Source organism: Cydia amplana, chromosome Z (genome assembly GCF_948474715.1).
Source record: "Cydia amplana chromosome Z, ilCydAmpl1.1, whole genome shotgun sequence".
Taxonomy (NCBI): domain Eukaryota; kingdom Metazoa; phylum Arthropoda; class Insecta; order Lepidoptera; family Tortricidae; genus Cydia; species Cydia amplana.
Window position 1 is genome coordinate 26,883,861 of NC_086096.1, and position 23,062 is coordinate 26,906,922.

Consider the following 23,062-nt stretch of genomic DNA (forward strand, 5'->3'; position numbering starts at 1 on the left):
TAGAAAATTTGAATTTCGCGCCTTTTTTTACTGACAAGATTTGGTTGACCAGCTATATACAGTATGTAACAGAACGAAAAGCAATTACTTAAACCCGTTAATGTTTAGGACATACCGAGCAACTTTTACTTTTTTTCGCTATTTCGGGGTTGGTCCCATAGTAAAAGTTGCTTAGTATGACCTAAACATTAACGGGTTTGAGTAATTGCTTTTCGTTCTGTTACATACTGTATAAGTCAAAGGGCTCCAGCCAAAGGTAAGCCAAGGGTATAGTTTGTAGCTTTCTAGTAGAGCCCCAAGGCATATCCTATTGTCTATTGTTCAGTAAAACCGCACGTGCTACTTACCTGCAAAAAAGGGTCCTATTTATTCTATTTGGCACCTGAGCGCGGGCTAGTCCAACGCTCAAAAAACCAGTGTAGGTGCGTTCTCCGATAACGCGCCTTTGTTACGCATCTCGATGACACATTTTAGACTGGTTCTAGCTGTAGCGTTCGACTCGCCGGCACTCGGTAACCGAAGTACCGATTTTTTATGCAGGTGGTTGTGGCACGTGGCACGAGCGGTTTTACTTAACAATAGACAATAGGATTAGCCTTCGGGCTCTATTAGAAAGCTACAAACTATACCCATATCGATACATCATCGGGACAAAATTAAGTAATTCAAGATGGCGGCCATTTTGAACAATTTTGGTTCGGATTCCTATTACAAGAACCTTTCGAATCCTCAGATATACATTTTCATCATAATTAGAGCAAAAATGAAGAAATTCAATATGGCAGTCGTTTACCTATTCCAATTTTGACTATGGAGACAGAATAAGTAATAGTACTACCGTACAGAAAGGACACTTCCTACAAAACCAAAGTTTGACAGCGCTTCAGGGTCCAATCAAGATATCCCTTTCTAACTTATGGCACTATCCCTTTCGGCTATTTAGGGTTTTCAAAATTCAAGTGATTATCTTATCTGTGGTCGTGCACGCAAAAGAAACGTCAAGTTGTGTCAACCCTAATAATTGCTCGGCTCAATGCTGAGCCGAATGGAGCCGAGTTTGTTTGATCTTCTGATAGTTCAGTTAAAAAACATCCCTAGGAAGCGTTGAATGTAAAACCTTCGCTCGCTCGTTCGATAAGGGTCGAATCATAAAAAGTTCTAAATCGTACCAAGGGAATCCATGTTGTTTGATATCGCGTTCACATTCTCTTCTAATACAGGCACTAATAAACTTAAACTACTCTTAGGTAGAAAAAAATCTTCTCTCGCTACACTATCGACTGGCTTGTACCGCACGTTCATGTCTGCGCTGCTCCACTCCGGGGTCATCGAACTAACACTGAAGTTATATATATAATAAAAACAAAATTTTGTAAATATTAAGTCTACAGTGTGTAAGTCCAATACGGGCAATAAATTAAACCAGATATAACAATTTACCCGTCTAATCATTAATTAAGAAGTTTTTTAAAGTTACACTTAATATGACTCCGTAATGAATTTTTTTCACATGTACCAAGCAGCAATGTACTGCAAACATTAAGAAACAGAAGATGACATGACATTACGAGATACGAGCTTTTTATTGTAACTGCTAACAAACGTTGACAGTTACTTTAAAAAGCTCGTATCCCGTATCGTGTGGTGTATTACATTGCGGGCCGAATTATTTTGTATGGTTAAAATTTTCATTGCATTTCTAACTAAAATGTATCTCAATATACTTTTTAGGTCCTATGCTAACCACCGTTTAAATATTCGCCCGTATTGGATTTACACACTGTATAAACATCACTAAGGTCACTGCGGGCAAGACCGGCATACTTTATTTTTTTTCTACTTTGGAGTGATCTAGTTGCGTTAATTATTCACCTACGTTACCGTTTGTAATCGCATACGACGTAGAATTTAATAATTAATAGTTTAGCCATAGTGACAGATCGTTTTAATCATAAATTAAGCAAAAACATTTGTATTTTTAAAAAATCGGCGAGTAGACGGACTTCCCTTGTAGTTTAAGGGAAGTCCGTCTAGTAATGATATCAGCCAATCTATGGGTGCGTATATGTTCGTAGTCGAATTCCTAAAAAGAATGAATCAAGACAATGAAAAGTGTACTTTCAACTTGTTAATATAGGGTTCTGGTTCGAAATAAACGCCATTTTTCTAATATAAAGGCAAAGTCCGGCATATACTACGAAAATGGGGTGGTAAACCTTTTATGGCTAATAATTACACGTAATCATTTTTTGGATTTCCGAAATAAAAGACCAATAGAAATTTTAAAATGTACTTTATTCGTTTCTTTTAATTTACTGAGATGAAAATTTAGGAAACTAACATCATGCGTAATGTCAGGAGGATTTGTCGATACCTTATCAAATGATCGTTATAATATTAAAATCGCAAAAACAGTTGGTAATCTCTGATTTAACGAAAGTGACGGACTTGCCTTGTAAATAATAGACGGACTTTCAAACTTAGTCAAATTTTAATGTGATAAATGGTGGAACGTATAATTACAAAACTAAGCCAAATTCTGATATTTTAAACACAGAATAAAGATAACTGGTTCTTATGCTATTTACGTAGGTACTTTCTGATGCACAATCTTTTCAAAAACTATTATTATCGACAGCTCATGCCTTAATGAAAATAATGAAAGGTGTAGGAAAAGAATTAGATGAAAAATCTCCTGCAGTAGTGCTCCTACTAGATATGTCTAAGGCATTTGATTGTGTAGACTACCAAACACTACTTAACATACTTGAAAAGGTGGGCATAAGAGGTGTCGCGCACAATCTTATTCAGTCTTATTTGCTGAACCGTGTACAAGCTACCCAGATAACATATTATGATAAAAGAGAAAAATGCTTTCAGACAAAATTATCCACATTTTTGAACAATAAAATTGGAGTACCGCAAGGCAGCATCCTAGGACCACTGTTTTTCCTCATTTATATTAATCAATTTTCTAGAATAACTCCGCATCTCAGCACACTTTATGCAGATGACGCTTCTGTACTGATTTTGGGAAAGGGACTAAGCATATCTGAACATGAGGCAACGATAAATAAGACCCTAGAAATAATTATACATTGGCTATCAAGTCTTAATCTTAAAATAAACTTGTCCAAAACGAAATATATCCAATTCAGACCTCAACAAGCTAAACCAATCCAGCTAAATATTAATTACGAAGGTACCCAAATTGAAGAAGTTACATCATACAAATTTCTGGGCGTCGTAATTGATAGTCATCTGAATTGGAAACAACACATTGAGATGGTTAATAGTAAAATTAGGAAATTCTGTTATGGACTGCAAATACTTGTAAATGTGTCAACCACACAAACTGCGATTTTAGCATACTATGGTTATATCTACTCCATTCTAAACTATGGAATCATTTACTGGGGAAACTCTGTAAGTGCTCTATCAACTTTCATCCTACAAAAGAGATGTATTAGAATCATCTTTGGATTGAGTGACGACGAGTCATGTCGGACTATATTCATAACCCAAGGTTTACTGACCCTAACTAGTATTTACATTTTGCAATGCTGTATTTTTATCAAAAACAACCCGTCTGAATTTCATGTTAAGCAAACAAATAGGCCTGTTAGAAATAAGTATCTGCTTAACTTACAAGTTCCGGACTCAACATTAACAATGGTACGTAAAGGGATGTATTATAATAGTATTAAGATATACAATCACTTGCCAAACTACATTAAAATGATGTCAGGAACAAAATTTAAAACTACTTTAAAGAATATACTCTTAAAAACAAGTTTTTATAATTTGAATGAATACTTTGAATTTAATTTTAATGATCTCATGTAATAATTAATGTTGTTTCTATATCTAAAAATTTTAGATACTATATTATTCAGTACTGAAGAGATGAAGGAGACGAACCTATTGCATGCTCTGATGGGTAGATTATGTGTTCTGATAAAAACATTGTAACATCTTTACTATTGTAAATGTACCATAATCTTGCAATAAAGACATTTTTGATTTTGATTTTGATGATTTTATTTTTAATAAAAATTTTTCGAACGGCTGTCGAACTATGACTTCGAGTTCAAAACACGAAGTGACTTATTTAGGCGGATTGCTCTGAAATTGGTTGTCACAGCGCCATGTGTTTTAGAGTGAGGGAACTAACGCGCAAAACTGATTAATCGACTAGACTCCAAAGCGGCATACGCCTTCAAATTCAAAAGTTATAACGTGTTGACGGACTTGCCCTGTAGACGGTCTTGCCCGCAGTGACCTTATCTATAAATTTATGTTTAGGTACATATAGGTTAATTCGCCAGTAACGGGCCAGTAGTTTAGGGCCGCCAGTTACTAAAAGTGGCCGTTACTGGCGAATTACCCTATATGTACCTAAACATAAATTTATAGATGAGTATAAAAATCTGTTACCCCTTTCCATATTGGTCGTTAGGTCTGTAACTTACTAATCCTTTAGTTTAAATAGATAGTTAGTTTTAATTACTAAATAAAAAAAATAAAAAAAAAATTTCATCAATATAGTAGACCGTCTCGACATAATAAAAATTGGCCTAGAGCATGTCGGGCCATGCTCAGTGTAGGGTTTCGTAGTTACCGTTTTGTCATAATAGGCTAAACGTGGGCTATTAGTAATTACATTACAAGCAAAAGGGAGTACTTTCGCAGCGTTTTGTACGAATGTTTACTAAGAGAAGACTTTTTGTAATAACTCAAAAACAAAGTATCAACAAACAAGTATCGGTTGAATATCCCGTGAAAATGAAGTCCAGCAACCTTTTATGGCGCGTTAGTATCTTTGGTTCTATACAGTGTGTGAGTACTGAGTACTGACTTTCTAAGTACCTGATTGCATAATAAATAGGTAAATAGGTTCTGTAAATCGTAGTATGATGATTTTTCAGTACAGTTAGAAATGTCATAGATATTTAAAATAGTTATTTAGTATACGAGTGCGGAAAGTAGTAAAATTTATCATCGCAACGAGTGATGATAAATTTTACTTCGGTCGTGTTTTAAATCGACACGAGTTGCGAATTACTTATTCGCACGTATATTGTACAAGTTTATAGTTCATATTATGGGCCTTTAAATTTTCGACATACGCACGGAAAGTGCTTATTCCTGCACTAATGCGGGATAGGAGGATCATATGTAGGTACTGTAAAAATATTTGAATTGCAATTACCTGACTGGCACGCCTTTTGTAATGTCGTTCCAAAGAGTGTTTCCTTTAAGTGTACTTAATTTCTCAAACAGATGAACATGGACGTAAAACCATAAAGTAGGTTTTTCTATTTTATACAAAGCGAATTCTTTCTCCAAATTACCAACATAATCATAATCTTTATATCTGCGTTGCGGTTGAGGTGTATAGTTCCAGTTCGTTTTAATGGCATTCAAAAAAGCACTGTCCATTTCCTTTCTTGTGTTGATGATTTCGTTTTTGTCACATTTTCTAATATCATCGGTTGCCTTACAAATATCATGAAATATAAAAATAACAAAATAATAATCACATAGTTGAGTCATAACACCGAGTAACATTGCAGCGATGCAGTAGCAACATAATAATAGGGTAAATTCCTACTAGTCAACTCAGTATATTTTTTAAAGCCGTCAATACGACTTGCTTAGGTATATGGAATTTATATGAAACATTACACAGTGACGTCACGGTCAACTCACCTACTTTTTGTATTTCTATCCGATTTATTAAATAGGACTTGTGCTCAAAAATAACTGCTATGTTTTTCTAATCATTATCTGGTACTTTATTGCATGCATCATGGTGTGAAATAATTTATTTTAAATATAGTCAGATACCCTATTAAGGAATAGGTAGGTACAGTCGCGCTTCAGCACCCCAACCCTACCCAGCTGCCCACCCTCCTTTATGTACAGTCCACGTCAAAGATATCTTTAAATATTTAGCCTTATTACAAAGGAGTAAGGTGCAATAGTGTACACATTTTTGACGTCGATTGTAGTCAACAACATAGTGCCTAAGTAGGGTAGTAAGTCGACATGTCAACATTTAATTGCAAGTTTGAGAAAAATATTCTTTTCACCACACCAGCTCGGAAAGGCTTACTTTGCACTTCAAAAACTGATAGCAAAGTTGCATTTTATTCACATGTGAGGCAAAGTAATCAAATGCAAATTTTGAGTTGGTTTGTTATGTTTGCTGATAGAATTGACTTTTAAATGATGATTTTGGATGATCAATATTTAATAACATTCATTTGGATTTGATTTGGTTTGATTTTGTTTGATATGTTACATTTAATATTTGCTTCGGGTTGGTGTGGTGAAAACTTTTGTGTTTCACTCGAGGGCAAATTTTGTTTAACCCTCGTGCTTTGAAACCCTCGCAACGCTCAAGATTCCATTTTTCGAACCGTTCAATTTAGGAATCTTTCGCTTACTCGGATATCAATATTAGCACGAGCGGTTAAACAACAATTTTGCCCCCTTGTAAAACAAATAACTATTATAGCTTTTCAGCCGTAGTAATGACGTCATACTACACTTACGAACCTTTGGAACTCGGTGCTTTGATATTTAGATTTGAAATTTTTAAATGAAAAGTTGCTTTTCAGGTGAAACAAAAAACACGTATACACTAATAGAATGTACATAATTCTTCTTTCGATGCATAACATAAATAGCCCACATGAAAAAATTTAATATTGTCAATTATGTTGATTGCTAGAAATAATTGTGGGTAAAATCACTATAATTAACCCTTTTCCAGGCTGCACCAATCTACAAGGTTTTCTCAAATAATCCAAATATATTCCAATTAATCCAGCTTAGATGATTCATTTGAAGACAAGTCGCATTTCCCTAAAGTGCAATCTAATTTAAACCTTAAATCGGAATACTAAAGTTGAAATTTTATTGGCGTGTATGCTTGTGAAGTGGAGTATAAATACTGAAAATGACTGCTGCTCGCTGCTCTAATAAGTACAATGGGTAAGTGTAAGTACCTTTGACAATTGGGAATCGTGAGAATCATGAGAAAGCTCTGTGATTTCTTTGTTCCAATCTACGCCATCATCTTCCTCAATGATTACATTCTTCTCCTGCCGCTTAACTCTTCCGGCATGACGCACGCTTATCTTGTTTCCTGCCAAAATGGAAACAATTATTACCTACAATAAAATATTTATATGTAGGCACGTTGAGGTACGTACTCGCTGCGTTCGAGCACCAAACTACCTCGGCAGAAATGAGTGCCTTTCACCCCTTGGTTAACAATCTACTATTTCACCACACCAACTGGTGTAGTGAAAAAATTTGTGTTTCACTCGGGGGCAAATTTTGTTTAACCCTCGTGCTTTGAATATTAGCACGAGCGGTTAAACATCTTTGCCCCCTTGTAAAACAAATAACTATTATTGCTTTCAGTTTCAGACAGTGTGTTAAGAGTTTAACCATAAGATCGCCCTAGATGGTGAGAGTAGAGAAATCGTGGTGGCAATGGGTCTGATCACTGTAGAGAGACATATGCCACAGAGTGGAGCTCTCGATCAGAATCATGGTGTCATCTACGACTCTTGACACCGATTGTATTTAGCTATTTAGTAAGCTCATGAAAGCTATATGAATCTCTCAAACTAAAGTCACTCAACTTCTCGTCACTTATATAAAAGTAAGTAAGTACCTATAGTAAAATCAGGAAACTTGAAATATGACATAGGTGTTATGTGTAATCAAATCATATTGCACAAATTGGTGGAGATGCTGGGATTTTGTTTTGCAAGTACTTTATAGAGTAACGTACAGTGTAAACTCCATATAACGTCACTCGATATAACGATTCACTCCCTATAACGTCGTAATTTGTTGACTATGGCTGCTTTACTTTAATATTAGTTTCTCTCTATAAACGAAAACGTAGGTAGTGTCAAAAAACATATATGAAATTGGAATCCGATTTATCAATCTAAGAACTCAGAATTTCAGTAGCAACCTAGAGTCCTTGTAGAGGATATACTAGTACTTAGCTGAGGTATTATGAGTCCTCGAAGAGTAGAGGTCATACTATTAGAAATAACCTTGTAGTAGGTACATGTACAAGTACAAGTACCTATGCTTATGAGTCCTCTATCCTTGTACCCACTACAAAGTTTAGCAGGTTGCAGCAAGGTTCTGCAGTACCCTGCAGATCAGCTATGAGTCCTCAGATAGTAGAGGTCATACTAAAGAAAATGAACCTTAAAGGTACTTATTAATGATTATGATGACGATGAGCCTTCATAGAGTAGAAGGCATGGTGTTCAACAAGAACCTTGTGTTAGGTACCGCCAAAGTAATGGCATGAACAATTTAACAAGTCCTTGTAAAGGGTATAAAATAGATATAATAAAAAAAACAACGGGTTGCACTCAGGGAGTGCCGGCAGAAGTGAAAACTCAATGACTAGTGCAAAATGCACTATGTATAATTGAGGTTAACGCCATCTAGCGTTATTTCGTCGCATTACTTGAAACCCCTAAGCACATCACTGTTAGTACTCGAGTTATATTAATACCAGTTAGAGCGAAACTCACTAGATGGCATTTAAATGAATAAAGAAAAACTCAATGACATTACATGTAACAGTTTTTCGATCAGGTCACGTGTCCGTCTTACGGTCACGTGATCGTCTTACGGTCACGTGATCTTTCTCGAGTGAAACATTTTTTTCACCTCAACAGCTCGAACAAGGGTACTTTGCTACTTAAAAATAGTGAGCAAAATCGCATTTTGCTCACTGAGTGAGACAAAATGACATTCAAGTGACCTTAATATTCAAATGTCATTTCAACATGCGGGGTCCAATACAAGTTCGAAATACTTGGATTCTATTATCTCTGTCCCTTTCACGACGTTAGCAAAAAGAAAGAGACAAAAAAAGTTCAAACGACATTCAACGGTATATTGACGGTTTATATACTTGGTCAACCAGATCTTGACAGTAGAAAAAGGCGGCAAATTTGAAAAATGTAGGCGCGAAGGGATATCGTCCCATAGAAAATTTGAATTTCGCGCCTTTTTTTACTGACAAGATTTGGTTGACCAGCTATAATAGACCCCCGAAAAACGTCAGAACGCATCGTTCCAATCCAAAACACATACGAGTATGAATTCTTAATAATTAATTAATGAAAATAAAGTTTAAGATTTGATAAAAACTGATAAAAACACTATATTTTACGTAATTTATTGTACGATTAAAATAACGAACTTAAAAAATACACAGAATATCACGTAAAATAAATAATTATACTTTTAAGAATCTCTACTATAGTTTACAAATAGTAAGTATCCGCAATTCGGACCGTATCTTACAATGTTTTTTTTTTCACAAAAAAAAGTTGTGGATTGAAGTGTCAATCAATTGATGGTCGTTATAATTGTTTCCATCGAGGGCATGGCATGAGTGGTGGGGATAACTGACAGAACGGGATAGTCTTATGTATCTTTCACTAGGAGTAGCAGAGAAAGCGCTATTATTGTTTGTCTTTGTCGGAGTCTCATATTTTTTTATTCCCCACCGTAGTTTATGGTGGGATACAAACAATGCGTAACGTCAAATTGGTGTGAAACATATGAACAGTGCAAAGATTATCAGGAAAAATATTGAAATCAGTGTTTCGTGTGCATGTAGTAGTACTTAACAATTCAACAAATATGGTGAATTGCTCAGTTTTGCGCTGTACAAGTGACTGCCGGCAAAAACAGGACAACGTAACATTTCACAGGTAAATACAGTATTTTATACTTCGGTCACATTATCATGCTTAGTAACAGCATCCTACAATCTATATCAATTAAAATCTGAGTAGAAAAAGCATTTACAGTAAATAATAACTCGGGTAAAAAAATTAACCTATAAATATTTCCTGATAAATTAACCGACCAAATTACGTACGCATATTGACAGTAAGCCGTCACCCTTTTAATAACGTGTATTCAATTTAGTCGCATAGCTATTATTCGAGGGATACCAGCACGGCTAGCACATGATTACCCGCGGGATAGCTCGCGCCGCGAGAGACGGCAGTCGCCCGTCACAAATTTCTCTGTCAATTCCTCGATTTTGGCAGCATGAGTTCGCACATCGAGAAAAGAGTTCCACGAGAGAAAGCCATCCCGCGCGCGACTTAGCCAATGTGGCCATTTATACATGGAACAAACTTTTCATTCGTGGCAACACTGAATCGGTAAAATAATAATCGGATAAGTAATGAATAGTCAGCCTTAGAAACGGAGCGTCCCTAGTCACGATAACTTTGTCTCTTTCTCGCAGTATGAAGAATAAGAAATAGCAAATATTATTTTTAAGTCGAAAATGTCAGTGTCAATACTGTCAATCAAAATTTGATTCGCTTTGTCGTTACAAGTTGGAATATATTATTATAATTATCTAAAGATTACCTACCTAATCATTAAAATACAACTCCTTACGAATAATTGGCGTTTTGTTAAAAGTTTTGGCTAACAAAATACCATCTTTACGAAGAAGTCAAGTTGTAAGTACTTACGTACACAATTCAATCTTCATAAAGCTCTTTTCCGTTGTCTTTTGCAAAAAAATTACATTCCTTTTAAATCTTATTTACAGACTAAATATCTTATGCTAATCCCCGACATATCTCCCTTATGGCTGGCTAGCCGCTGCATTGCTGGCTTCGAAGATAGATTGAATGACAATCATGCACAAGCCTATCATCAAACACGGAGGTATTCTCTACACCTAAGCATGCTGCTGCTAACCGCAGCCCTCCTGCCATCACGGAGGACATAGAAGGGCTCAAGTTGGGAACCTACTCCGTGCAAGGACAGTCGAGTGTTGATAACACTTCTCAAATAATGTGACTTTTAAATAAATACTACCAAAAACTTTAAATGATTTTATTTACTTTGACCTTTTTGAGATAGGTACTCAGATTTAAGTACGATTCGTCGGAGTCGGAGCGCATTTCACATTTGTATGCCCAAAGCCGGTCGGCTGCTTGCGGATCGGATGGCTCCGGACAGATTCTATCGCTTCTGCCACACATTATGTAAATAGGTACACTGAAAAAGCATTCCGGCGCGGCCCAACTCCAGCCGGTCGGTGGGAATCGTAACTTAAGGATTAGGCTAGTACCAACTCGTACACTACAAAGTAAGTATTACGGCTGTGGTCTTCTGTGAGGTGGAGTTTGAGTTGAGCTGCCAGATTCATTATTTGCATTCTTTGTGGAATGTTGTTTCACAAAATTTCGTCTAAATCGGTTCGGCGGATTAAGCGTCAAGAGGTAACATATAGTCAGCAGCAATAGTTGCTAAGCGGGCGAGGTGTTCAAAATTACCTTGACGCGCTCTTATTCTCTTAACAATAAAGTCGCGTCAAGATCATTTTGAACACCTCGCCCGCTTAGCAACTATTGCTGCTGACTGTACATAGGTACAGATTTACTTTTGCATTTACTTATTATAAGTGAGGTTGATCGCAATATTCAGGTCGGGATTGTGTTGTTTATATCCCACAATGAATGGAAACACCTAAGGAGCGACATAATATAGGTTGTCAACAATAATTGCATGTAAAAATACGCGTGTAAATAACGTAATTGTTTCCCGGATTAGCAATGTAATATTTTTGTATCAATTATTTATGTTTCTATTAATTATCCCCCAGTCAATTCGCCACCAAAGGTTTGCTTTGTTGATGTGGTCGTGATCGTACAATCTTAGGCTTAGATTTTTTTCTGTCGGATTTTCGTTTAACTTAAGAGAACAAACAAGTCATTGTGAAAAAATATAATAATTTTGATATTAATGGCATGATCATGAAACTCAAGATTCAAATTATACTTAAACAAAAAAGTGTTGTAGTATGAAATAAATATAAAATATGGAAAATTATCTTTCTTTTAGAACAAAAGTCAACAAAACTTCGACCAAATGCGCTTGTCGTCAAACTCAGTACCGGGAGCAAACCCTAGTCGCGACCCTCTAGCCTCGAAGACAATTTCTCTCATTTTGACGTTCAAACGCGGGACATTTTGTCTCCCATAGTACACTCGTGCTACGATTTTCGAGAGTATCCCGCGTGGAACTGTCAAACGACAAAATTATGTCGCTTTGACATTTGTCCGCGAGACAGCGGGTTGTCGCGCGGCTCTTATGCTACCGATTCGCGAGAGAGCTCTATGTCGCGGCATTTTCTCGCCTGTCGACTGTCGCGCCCATCATGTGCTAGCCGTGCAGCCCGCGATGCATATCATTACCCCAAAATTCGGGTATTTTGTATTTTAATAACATTTTTATAAATAATTTTGCTGTAGAATAACACAATAAAACATATACGAACAATAAAATTGAACTGTGTTTAAATTAGAATGTAAATTATATTCTTTCTAACGTTATAGCGGGTTTTGCCACGACTCAGATAATCTAATTCTATGATATGCTGCAGGCACTAATTCTTAATTTTGCAATAAGAGTGACAGATTACAAAATGAATATTTCGTTTATTACCTCCAGATTTCCACAAGATGCAGGCACGCGTGCTAAATGGATTTTAGCAACCGGAAGGAGAAACTGGGCACCGACGCAAAACTGCCGGATATGCTCAAAGCATATCTCTATGTAACATCTGTGTTAACCATGATTCTAGCAAATAAATAAATTACAATTACAATTACAATTACATATTACGAAAACCTACCTTTTCTATTTCTTCCTGTGGCACACAGTATGCTAAAAATTCTTTCTTTAGGCGTACTTGTAATATGTATAATGAATCGCTTAATGATATAGACATTTTTGTTCATAGTTTGTCCGTTTTCAAGAACAAAGTTCGGCATATTTTGTTTACTAGTAATTGAAAAATTGTTTCATTTCAAGTAAATATTTTGCATTATTTTCTTAATTTATTTGCGTGTTGAACTCACAACTATACCTACGGGTAATTTATAATTAAGTAACCTATTTACTTTTCATTGTAATAGTCAACTTAGTAACTTATGAAACTTTAGGCCTATTTTTAGTCATTTTTGTAAGACTTATTTGTAAAAAGCTGTTTGTATACTAAATAAATTAAAAAAAAAATTGGCCCATTGATATTTTATTTATCGCTGCGTCTTACGTAGGCGAACAACTCGCGAACGTGATTAAAATTACCCCAATATTTGATAATATTGGGGTAATTTTTACCTATATGGTATCCCCGGGTTTGTGACGTCATCTATGTCTATCCCTTACGGGGGCACGCGGTAGGCCACATCTATAGAAATACTACCATCTATGGTTTCCATATATTACCTATTTTACTGAAATTTAATACGTTTTGTTTTTGTGTTTGATTGTGGTAATTAAACTTAATTGTTAGTATATCTTAAGAAAACATGAGTGAATAGGTAAGTGATGAAGAAGGATTACATTTTTCAGGTTGTCTAATGTGTTCTCACTGCTGCACGGCTAGCACATGATTACCCGCGGGATAGCTCGCGCCGCGAAAGACGGCAGTCGCCCGTCACAAATTTCTATCTCTATCTGTCAATTCCTCGATTTTGGCAGCATGAGTTCGCACATCGAGAAAAGAGTTCCACGAGAGAGAGCCATCCCGCGCGCGACTTAGCCAATGTGGCCATTTATACATGGAACAAACTTTTCATTCGTGGCAACACTGAATCGGTAAAATAATAATCGGATAAGTAATGAATAGTCAGCCTTAGAAACGGAGCGTCCCTAGTCACGATAACTTTGTCTCTTTCTCGCAGTATGAAGAATAAGAAATAGCAAATATTATTTTTAAGTCGACAATGTCAGTGTCAATACTGTCAATCAAAATTTGATTCGCTTTGTCGTTACAAGTTGGAATATATTATTATAATTATCTAAAGATTACCTACCTAATCATTAAAATACAACTCCTTACGAATAATTGGCGTTTTGTTAAAAGTTTTGGCTAACAAAATACCATCTTTACGAAGAAGTCAAGTTGTAAGTACTTACGTACACAATTCAATCTTCATAAAGCTCTTTTCCGTTGTCTTTTGCAAAAAAATTACATTCCTTTTAAATATTATTTACAGACTAAATATCTTATGCTAATCCCCGACATATCTCCCTTATGGCTGGCTAGCCGCTGCATTGCTGGCTTCGAAGATAGATTGAATGACAATCATGCACAAGCCTATCATCAAACACGGAGGTATTCTCTACACCTAAGCATGCTGCTGCTAACCGCAGCCCTCCTGCCATCACGGAGGACATAGAAGGGCTCAAGTTGGGAACCTACTCCGTGCAAGGACAGTCGAGTGTTGATAACACTTCTCAAATAATGTGACTTTTAAATAAATACTACCAAAAACTTTAAATGATTTTATTTACTTTGACCTTTTTGAGATAGGTACTCAGATTTAAGTACGATTCGTCGGAGTCGGAGCGCATTTCACATTTGTATGCCCAAAGCCGGTCGGCTGCTTGCGGATCGGATGGCTCCGGACGGATTCTATCGCTTCTGCCACACATTATGTAAATAGGTACACTGAAAAAGCATTCCGGCGCGGCCCAACTCCAGCCGGTCGGTAGGAATCGTAACTTAAGGATTAGGCTAGTACCAACTCGTACACTACAAAGTAAGTATTACGGCTGTGGTCTTCTGTGAGGTGGAGTTTGAGTTGAGCTGCCAGATTCATTATTTGCATTCTTTGTGGAATGTTGTTTCACAAAATTTCGTCTAAATCGGTTCGGCGGATTAAGCGTCAAGAGGTAACATATAGTCAGCAGCAATAGTTGCTAAGCGGGCGAGGTGTTCAAAATTACCTTGACGCGCTCTTATTCTCTTAACAATAAAGTCGCGTCAAGATCATTTTGAACACCTCGCCCGCTTAGCAACTATTGCTGCTGACTGTACATAGGTACAGATTTACTTTTGCATTTACTTATTATAAGTGAGGTTGATCGCAATATTCAGGTCGGGATTGTGTTGTTTATATCCCACAATGAATGGAAACACCTAAGGAGCGACATAATATAGGTTGTCAACAATAATTGCATGTAAAAATACGCGTGTAAATATAACGGGTTAGCACTGATTGATAGCACGTAATTGTTTCCCGGATTAGCAATGTAATATTTTTGTATCAATTATTTATGTTTCTATTAATTATCCCCCAGTCAATTCGCCACCAAAGGTTTGCTTTGTTGATGTGGTCGTGATCGTACAATCTTAGGCTTAGATTTTTTTCTGTCGGATTTTCGTTTAACTTAAGAGAACAAACAAGTCATTGTGAAAAAATATAATAATTTGGATATTAATGGCATGATCATGAAACTCAAGATTCAAATTATACTTAAACAAAAAAGTGTTGTAGTATGAAATAAATATAAAATATGGAAAATTATCTTTCTTTTAGAACAAAAGTCAACAAAACTTCGACCAAATGCGCTTGTCGCCAAACTCAGTACCGGGAGCAAACCCTAGTCGCGACCGTCGAGCCTCGAAGACAATTTCTCTCATTTTGACGTTCAAACGCGGGACATTTTGTCTCCCATAGTACACTCGTGCTACGATTTTCGAGAGTATCCCGCGTGGAACTGTCAAACGACAAAATTATGTCGCTTTGACATTTGTCCGCGAGACAGCGGGTTGTCGCGCGGCTCTTATGCTACCGATTCGCGAGAGAGCTCTATGTCGCGGCATTTTCTCGCCTGTCGACTGTCGCGCCCATCATGTGCTAGCCGTGCTGAGGTGACAAGTTTTGTGAACTACACGAGATCAAAGTTATTTACATCTTGTGCGCTTTTGAGCCCCTTACTACGATCAAGATTCTAAATTAGATTCACTCGCTACTATAGAATCTTTCGCTTGCACGGGACTCAAAATAAGCACTCGAAGAAATATCAAACTTTGATCTCTTGTTATACAAATAACTATTCCCCACCTCAAAAAGTGCACAGCGCCGCTAAAGAAGTTTTCACTTCAAAAATATTTCTTTAGAGGTTGCAACAAACTGTAGGCATGTAATAAAAATAACATTAAAATGTCAAGTACTTACTCCTAGCTTTAAATCAAGCCAAACACCAACCAGCTAAAGCAGTGTTTTTTAAACTTTATGGTGTCACGGCCCTTTATGACCACTAAAAATTTTTCGCGACCCCCAAACTCCGTTTCTATGTTTTTCTACCTATAACAAATTTGGAACCACAGACCAGTGTTTGGAACGCACCTTTCTATCATTCACTCAGTTACATATGCGTTTTGGCTGAATATCCCCATCTAGCAAAAGATTTAAAATACAGTTTACCTATCTGATAATGATTTGTTTTATTAATACCTATGTACATTAACGACCTTTAAAATTATAACTTTAGATTTAAATTTTAAAGGATTTTAAACACTGAGCTAAAGGTTTCACCAATAAGTGTGTGGTTCTCTCACTCTAAGATAAAGATAATGACATCTTTGCATCTCTAGGCATCTTCGATAGCTTAAGATACCTACTGTAATATGAAAATACATGTATATTATCTCGTCTGTGAGTTCATACGAACTGTATAGTGAGCGACATTCTATTTAAGATAAAATATTATAATTATGTAGTAACTTCGCCGTGAGTGTCGCCCATATACATATAAAGTGTTCAGGCCGTCTTCGGTTTTTTTTTTTGTTAAACCTCAACCTACTGAACCCTGCCCAGGAATCACGAACGGAGCTTGTATAGTGACATTTTAAAATAAGATTCAAACGGACTACTAAGGAGCCATAACTTGCTTGTAGTTTATTGTGTGGAAACCGGTTTACGCTCAAACAAGTACAATTGAAAGAACCTGGGTGGTGAGAACTGGTCGGCGGGGCGGGGAACGGTCCCGCGCGAGGCGGCGCGAGGCCGCGCTAGCGGCGCGCGTCCGGCCGAGCCAGTCTGGGCCCGCTAGCGTCTCGTTAACCACGTACTATTTTCGGACAATAAACAGACATGGAAGCCTTTATAGAAAGCGTTCGCACTCAACCCTGTCTTTGGAACCCACTGCACCCTGACTACAGAGAAATGCATATGAAGGACGAAGCCTGGCAATGCGTCGTAGACCAAAACAACGATCCTTCTATCCCTAACAGTGAGTTCATAAAATGAGTCCTTACGAGCATGAAACTGTTATTCTCTATAAATGTCTGCAACTCTGCGTCTGCATTTGAATCTTATTGTTACTACTCTTTCGTAGGTACAGTCACGGACTTTAAGTTGTTGAGCGGTATCACAAAACAAAGAAGTAATAGAAGCGAAACGTACGTTAAGCATTAAGTTTAGCTAAACTCACTTTCACTACAGGCTACTGTCAGTCGTGTGTCAGTTCAGTATGGCGCTTATGAGATGTCAGATGTGAAAACGATTCCAGTTAAAATTACAAATATGCCGTGCTGCTCCATTTTGGAGTGTAAAAACACTAGCGGGACAAAAAAATATTAGACATGGAGGCATTTCATATCATCGGTAAGTATTATTTCAATATTTTTTACATTTTCGGTTTCCGCAAGGATTTTTGGATTGTTTAGTACAAAAATCAAATTTATGTAAATGAGATAAGGTTGATATCTACTTAGCGTAAAAGTCATGTACGGGTGCGCTATTCGGCCACAGTGCGAGGACCATATCAAAAATGTTATCGATGTCGATGTTTGTATAAATACACAGTTCGTTTTGTTTATGTTCATACATGTTCTTAGTAATTTATTTTTGTTTTCCTCTAGAATATCCAAAAAGTCGTCCCTTATGCACATTTTATATTATGTACAAAATATGTACTTATTTATTGCTATTCAATGCATCATTTGATTTAAAGTTTTTCTTATAGTATTGTACCCAACTAGTAACTACCCAGGATGCATATTTGTCAATATTCTCTATCAAATAAGAGTAGGTAAGGTGTCAGTTTTAAGCTGTCACATAATTTTACTGCCGGGTATTTGCCCTATTAAAGCCCGCTCCACACTCTTGCACAAATCTAAAAGCGGTCTTCACATTGGATGCGAGTACGCACCATGCTCCGGTAAAAACGTGCATAGCGCTATCTCGCTCGTACATCAGAGCAGCATTCGTATCCGCATTAGTGTATTATTACACTCCGTCTAAGTGCAAAAAATCATACAGAACGGCCACGCACCGCCCCGTCCCGACTCGCATTACCTCGCCCCGCGACTGGCTGCAACATGAATCTGGCGGACTTCTGGCGTCCTCTCAGTAAAGCGACTTACCCACACATGCACATTGACGCGTGTACAGACGTGCCGCGCACACATATAAACGCAAATAATTTTTGGTGTATGGCGTGTCCGCCCTGTGGCTAAGGATTTATTATATACTTGCTTACAGTTATATTCGTAGTTGGTGGCTTGATTGCTTTCAATACGAGCACCTAGCCTAATCTTCGCCAGAAAATATAGTATACATATGTATAAAAACTGAGTAGTTTACGTGTACTTACACTAATTATTAATAAGCGTTTATCGATATCACACCGAATCATGCACATCCCTATCGCATGTGTCAACGTCATAGTCGAATATTTTATCCTATCGCATTCACTCTTGGAAAAGCCATGCAAGTGTAAAAGGCATAGAGCATAGATGACTATTTACAATAAATAAAAATCGTAGTGCAATTTCGACATAATTTTCTTTACTGTAAGGTTCAAATTATTTTGATGGGTGAGGGCTCATAATCCCTTTCGAAATAAGAAAATATGGCCAATTTTTGTGACAGCGTGTTGGCGACATAGGTTCCCATACTAATCCAGGCACATGCCGTTTCCCCTTAGAGCGCGGCGCGCTCATTCTTTCTTCCGTGAGCGGTATGAAATGTCTAATGTACAGTAAACTCTAAATGGCACAGCAATTAAAGTCCGAGACTGTACCTACATTTATATATGAACTATAGGCCTCCAAATGTAGTGCATCAAACTCAAAATATACTTTATTCATGTAGGCCTAGCAACAAGCACTTATGAATCGTTAACATAAATATTATCTTAAGCTAATTATCAGAGCAATTTATTGATGTTATTATTCCATAAATATCTGGGTGACCGAGCTTCGCTCGGAAAATATATAAAAACTCGAAAATGCGAGTTTTCCCAGAGATAAGACCTAGCTAGATCGATTTTTCGCCCCCGAAAACCCCCGTATAGCAAATTTCATCGAAATCGTTAGAGCCGTTTCCGAGATCCCCGAAATATATATATATATATATAAATAAATACATAAATAAACAAGAATTGCTCGTTTAAAGGTATTAGATTCCATAATAATATTGGATGCGATATATGCATAATTATTTACCATCGTATTTTCACGGAAACGTACGAACGTGTCATGCTATTTTAGTCAGTCTCAGTACCTACTAAATTTGTTGTTGTGCCGCTAAGATGAATAAGGCAATTATTGTTTATGGTTTGTTTCAGTACAAATTGCAAAATCAGAATGGAAGAAACTCCGTGATAACCACCGAGACGCTTTAAAACGGGCCAAGCTAGGAAAGAATAAATTACTTCCGGCTCAGATAACCACTTGGAAGTACGCTAAACAAATGCAATTCCTCGAACCACATATGAAGTATCGTATTACGGAGCATATTGACATGGAACCTATAAGTGACAGTGGATCGAAGCGACTGCGAGATGTGAGCGCGGCCTCTCCTAGTACAGAGCCCAGTACGGCAGCGCCGCCTGCCAAGCGGCGGTGCCCCGACCGCGCCGTCGACTCAGACCCCGCACCCAGTTTTCGAAAAGACCCCGATGCTTTAGAATCCTTCTTCAACTGTATTCTCAAAAGTACAAGAGAAATGCCGCCTTGGATGCAAACCCAAGTGAAAAAGAATATATTTGCAGTAATAATAGACGCGGAGGAACAGCTATCGTCTCGTCAGACAGGATCCCCCGACCAAAGCTGCGAAGATCTTCCGAGCGAAAATAAGATTAAGTGTGAAGTAATCACTGACGATTACTGAAGCAATTAGGAGGAAGGTATACCTGGGTTAGTTTTTGGCGCGCTGTTTACACTTCGATTAGCATTCCTTGGGCGGAACGTGACGTGCGAGGGGCGTCGCGCCATGTTCAGCGTGAATCGTGGGCTCGCTGATAAAAGCGACGCGGACACTAAATCTTCAGCGATCTTATTGCCTTGCCTTTGTTCTGTATTTACAAATAAAGTTGATTAGTGATGAATATGTTTTTTGTACACTTTCTCGCAGATCTTTTAGAGTTTATTTACCATTATCGCCACGGGCCTGAGAAGACGCAAGGATGGATCCAGCGGAGAACGCCGCCGCCGCTCCCGCAAGCCGAACCGCGTAGCTCACCCTCGCGGGGGACATGTGCCTAGGCTCAGGCATAACCGACTAAAGAATGCCAGTCATCCATAATATTTAGACCTCCATTAGTATCGCGACGAGTCTGTTTTGTGGCAAGTAACGTAGTGGCACCAGTGACCGACAGGGAACCAGTAACCGACACTTCTATTTTTTATCCAAGAAAATAGTGGTAGGGAACCGAACTCCTAATACACGACACTGTGGTGTGCAGGTACAGCACATTAAGAAATCGGTTTCTTTTTTACCCTTATTTTCAGTGTGATGGGTACTGTCGCCACTACATTATGTGCTTAAAGTGAAAAACTTAAATACGGAGGTAGGTAAGTGACATCCAGTATGAAATAAGCAAGCATTTCATAAATGATATGTAGATTTAGATTTTATTTATTTCCTGTATTAAACCACATAGGTTTAACTCTTGTACGTGGATATACCGGAAATTTAATTTAACGATAATACCATAAAGTAATTGGGTTTTTCTACTCGTCAACTGCAATGCTTGAATTAAGACTTCGTATACCTACCAATGTGAAATCGCATACTTTTGTCACTATGGCACCCCAACTCAACTATAATATTTATTTCGATACAGTTTAGTCAACTATAATATTCATTTCGATACCGTTTAGTCAACTATAATATTCATTTCGATACAGTTTAGTCAACTATAATGAAATTGACCAATCGAAAGCGCGAAGCAAGTACCAGGGCCTTATGAGTAGACCCCGTTATCTTGTTGCACTGACATTGCTTTTCCGTAGAGCGTGAATGTTTTTTTTATCGACCATCTCGATATCAATGTTTATATAATGATTATAATGCAATAATGAAATTGAGTTTTGCTCAATCTCAATGAAAACTTCTTGATTAAAAATAAGTGATAACCTCGTCTTACGTGAAGCGATAACCTTAGATAAATGATTTAAAAGTACCTACTTGCAACTGCATGTCACATTGACAGACGCAATCCCCCGCAAACCGAATGTAAGCCGGCGGTTTGAAATTATCAGTAACATATAACTTTAAGTTCTTCTCTATCGACATTTAGATACTGTTGATAAAAAAAAACATTCACGCTCTACGGAAAAGCAATGTCAGTACGACAAGATAACGGGGTCTTCTCATGAGTTACGAGAAGGTGTCGTTGATCAACCGGCCGGGGGCGCGGGGCGCGGGGGCCGGGCCGCGTACGAGTATGAAGGTATCGCGGCTGCTTGCGCATCTTAGCTGTATACTTTTGGTTTTTTTACCTACATATATGATTCTTCTACTAGTTTTAAGTATTTTTTTTGTTGACTCGTAGAAAAAGTATTCTATCCGGTGGCGAATGCACTAGTCCCAAAACGCACTATTAGTCAATACACTCTAATTTCGAAAGCCCCTCTTCTCATAAGAAACTAGGCCCAAAATACCATATTTCCAAAAAGGCTCATTCTCGATTTACACGAGAACCATTGAGAACTAGTCCCAAAATACACCTTTCCCAAAATACCCCAAATTGTGTTCACCTGTGCGTGGCGTAATACTTTATTCTCATAATGCGTAGGTCTCAAAACACTCTAGTTCCAAAATACCCTATTTTTTTGGAATGTCTCTTTGTGACTGCTTTCAGCCGTAATCATTACCCGTTTGATGCCTAAAATATTTTTTTCAAAAATAGGATTTACGTATTTAATTATTATTTTGAGCTATACAGGGTGTAATCGTTAAGTGTTGCTCGGCGATAGTTCCGTAAATATAGCAGATATCAGAAAATTTCAAATTGATATCGAAAGTGCATATAGTGAAAGTGAAGGGCAATATACACACGAGTGTTTTAATGCCTGTGTTGATAAAGCAGTGTATGGAACTATCATAATTAGGTGGGCGAGAAACTACCCTCATTTATGGCATTAAATAATTAAATAATGCCATAAATGAGGGTAGTTTCTCGCCCACCTAATTATGATAGTTCCATACACTGCTTTATCAACACAGGCATTAAAACACTCGTGTGTATATTGCCCTTCACTTTCACTATATGCACTTTCGATATCAATTTGAAATTTTCTGATATCTGCTATATTTACGGAACTATCGCCGAGCAACACTTAACGATTACACCCTGTATAGCTCAAAATAATAATTAAATACGTAAATCCTATTTTTGAAAAAAATATTTTAGGCATCAAACGGGTAATGATTACGGCTGAAAGCAGTCACAAAGAGACATTCCAAAAAAATAGGGTATTTTGGAACTAGAGTGTTTTGAGACCTACGCATTATGAGAATAAAGTATTACGCCACGCACAGGTGAACACAATTTGGGGTATTTTGGGAAAGGTGTATTTTGGGACTAGTTCTCAATGGTTCTCGTGTAAATCGAGAATGAGCCTTTTTGGAAATATGGTATTTTGGGCCTAGTTTCTTATGAGAAGAGGGGCTTTCGAAATTAGAGTGTATTGACTAATAGTGCGTTTTGGGACTAGTGCATTCGCCACCGGATAGAAAGAAAGTATTGTATACAATAGTGATATAATCAAGCTTTTCCATCTCGTACCTTACTTATATATACTATCCTATACTATACTCTCCATTATATCACGATTGTGTAAAATACTATTTGAGCTCATGATTTTTTATCAGTTATCACACTTGCTCCGCTGCTAGCTCGTAGTTGCAGTTCAACGCAGTCGTACCTACTGATT

At 37.4% G+C, this 23,062-nt stretch overlaps 2 protein-coding genes across 2 annotated transcripts in view; one reads left to right on the forward strand and one right to left on the reverse strand.

Annotated features, from left to right (window-relative positions):
• Window positions 1–23,062, reverse strand: part of LOC134660667 (uncharacterized) — a 46,024-nt gene that overhangs the window by 21,091 nt on the left and 1,871 nt on the right. Inside the window, exons 3-6 of the mRNA XM_063516444.1 lie at window positions 20,035–20,196; window positions 7,017–7,156; window positions 5,213–5,610; window positions 1,170–1,339 (exon numbers count right to left, since the gene is read on the reverse strand). Coding sequence (XP_063372514.1) covers window positions 1,170–1,339; window positions 5,213–5,610; window positions 7,017–7,156; window positions 20,035–20,196 — 870 coding nt within the window. The remainder of the gene's footprint in view (window positions 1–1,169; window positions 1,340–5,212; window positions 5,611–7,016; window positions 7,157–20,034; window positions 20,197–23,062) is intronic.
• LOC134661390 (uncharacterized) lies at window positions 16,834–20,023 on the forward strand. The gene is made up of 2 exons (XM_063517455.1): window positions 16,834–17,127; window positions 19,468–20,023. Exons 1-2 carry the CDS (start codon window positions 16,989–16,991, stop codon window positions 20,010–20,012), a joined length of 684 nt encoding a protein of 227 aa, XP_063373525.1. The 5' UTR covers window positions 16,834–16,988; the 3' UTR covers window positions 20,013–20,023.

What these genes read in the sequence shown, in the direction of transcription:
- LOC134661390 (XM_063517455.1), top strand. Translation starts at nt 16,989, where the DNA reads ATGGAAGCCTTTATAGAAAGCGTTCGCACTCAACCCTGTCTTTGGAAC. An exon ending in CGATCCTTCTATCCCTAACA is followed by an intron (nt 17,128 to 19,467) that starts GTGAGTTCATAA and finishes GGTTTGTTTCAG; the next exon opens with TACAAATTGCAAAATCAGAA.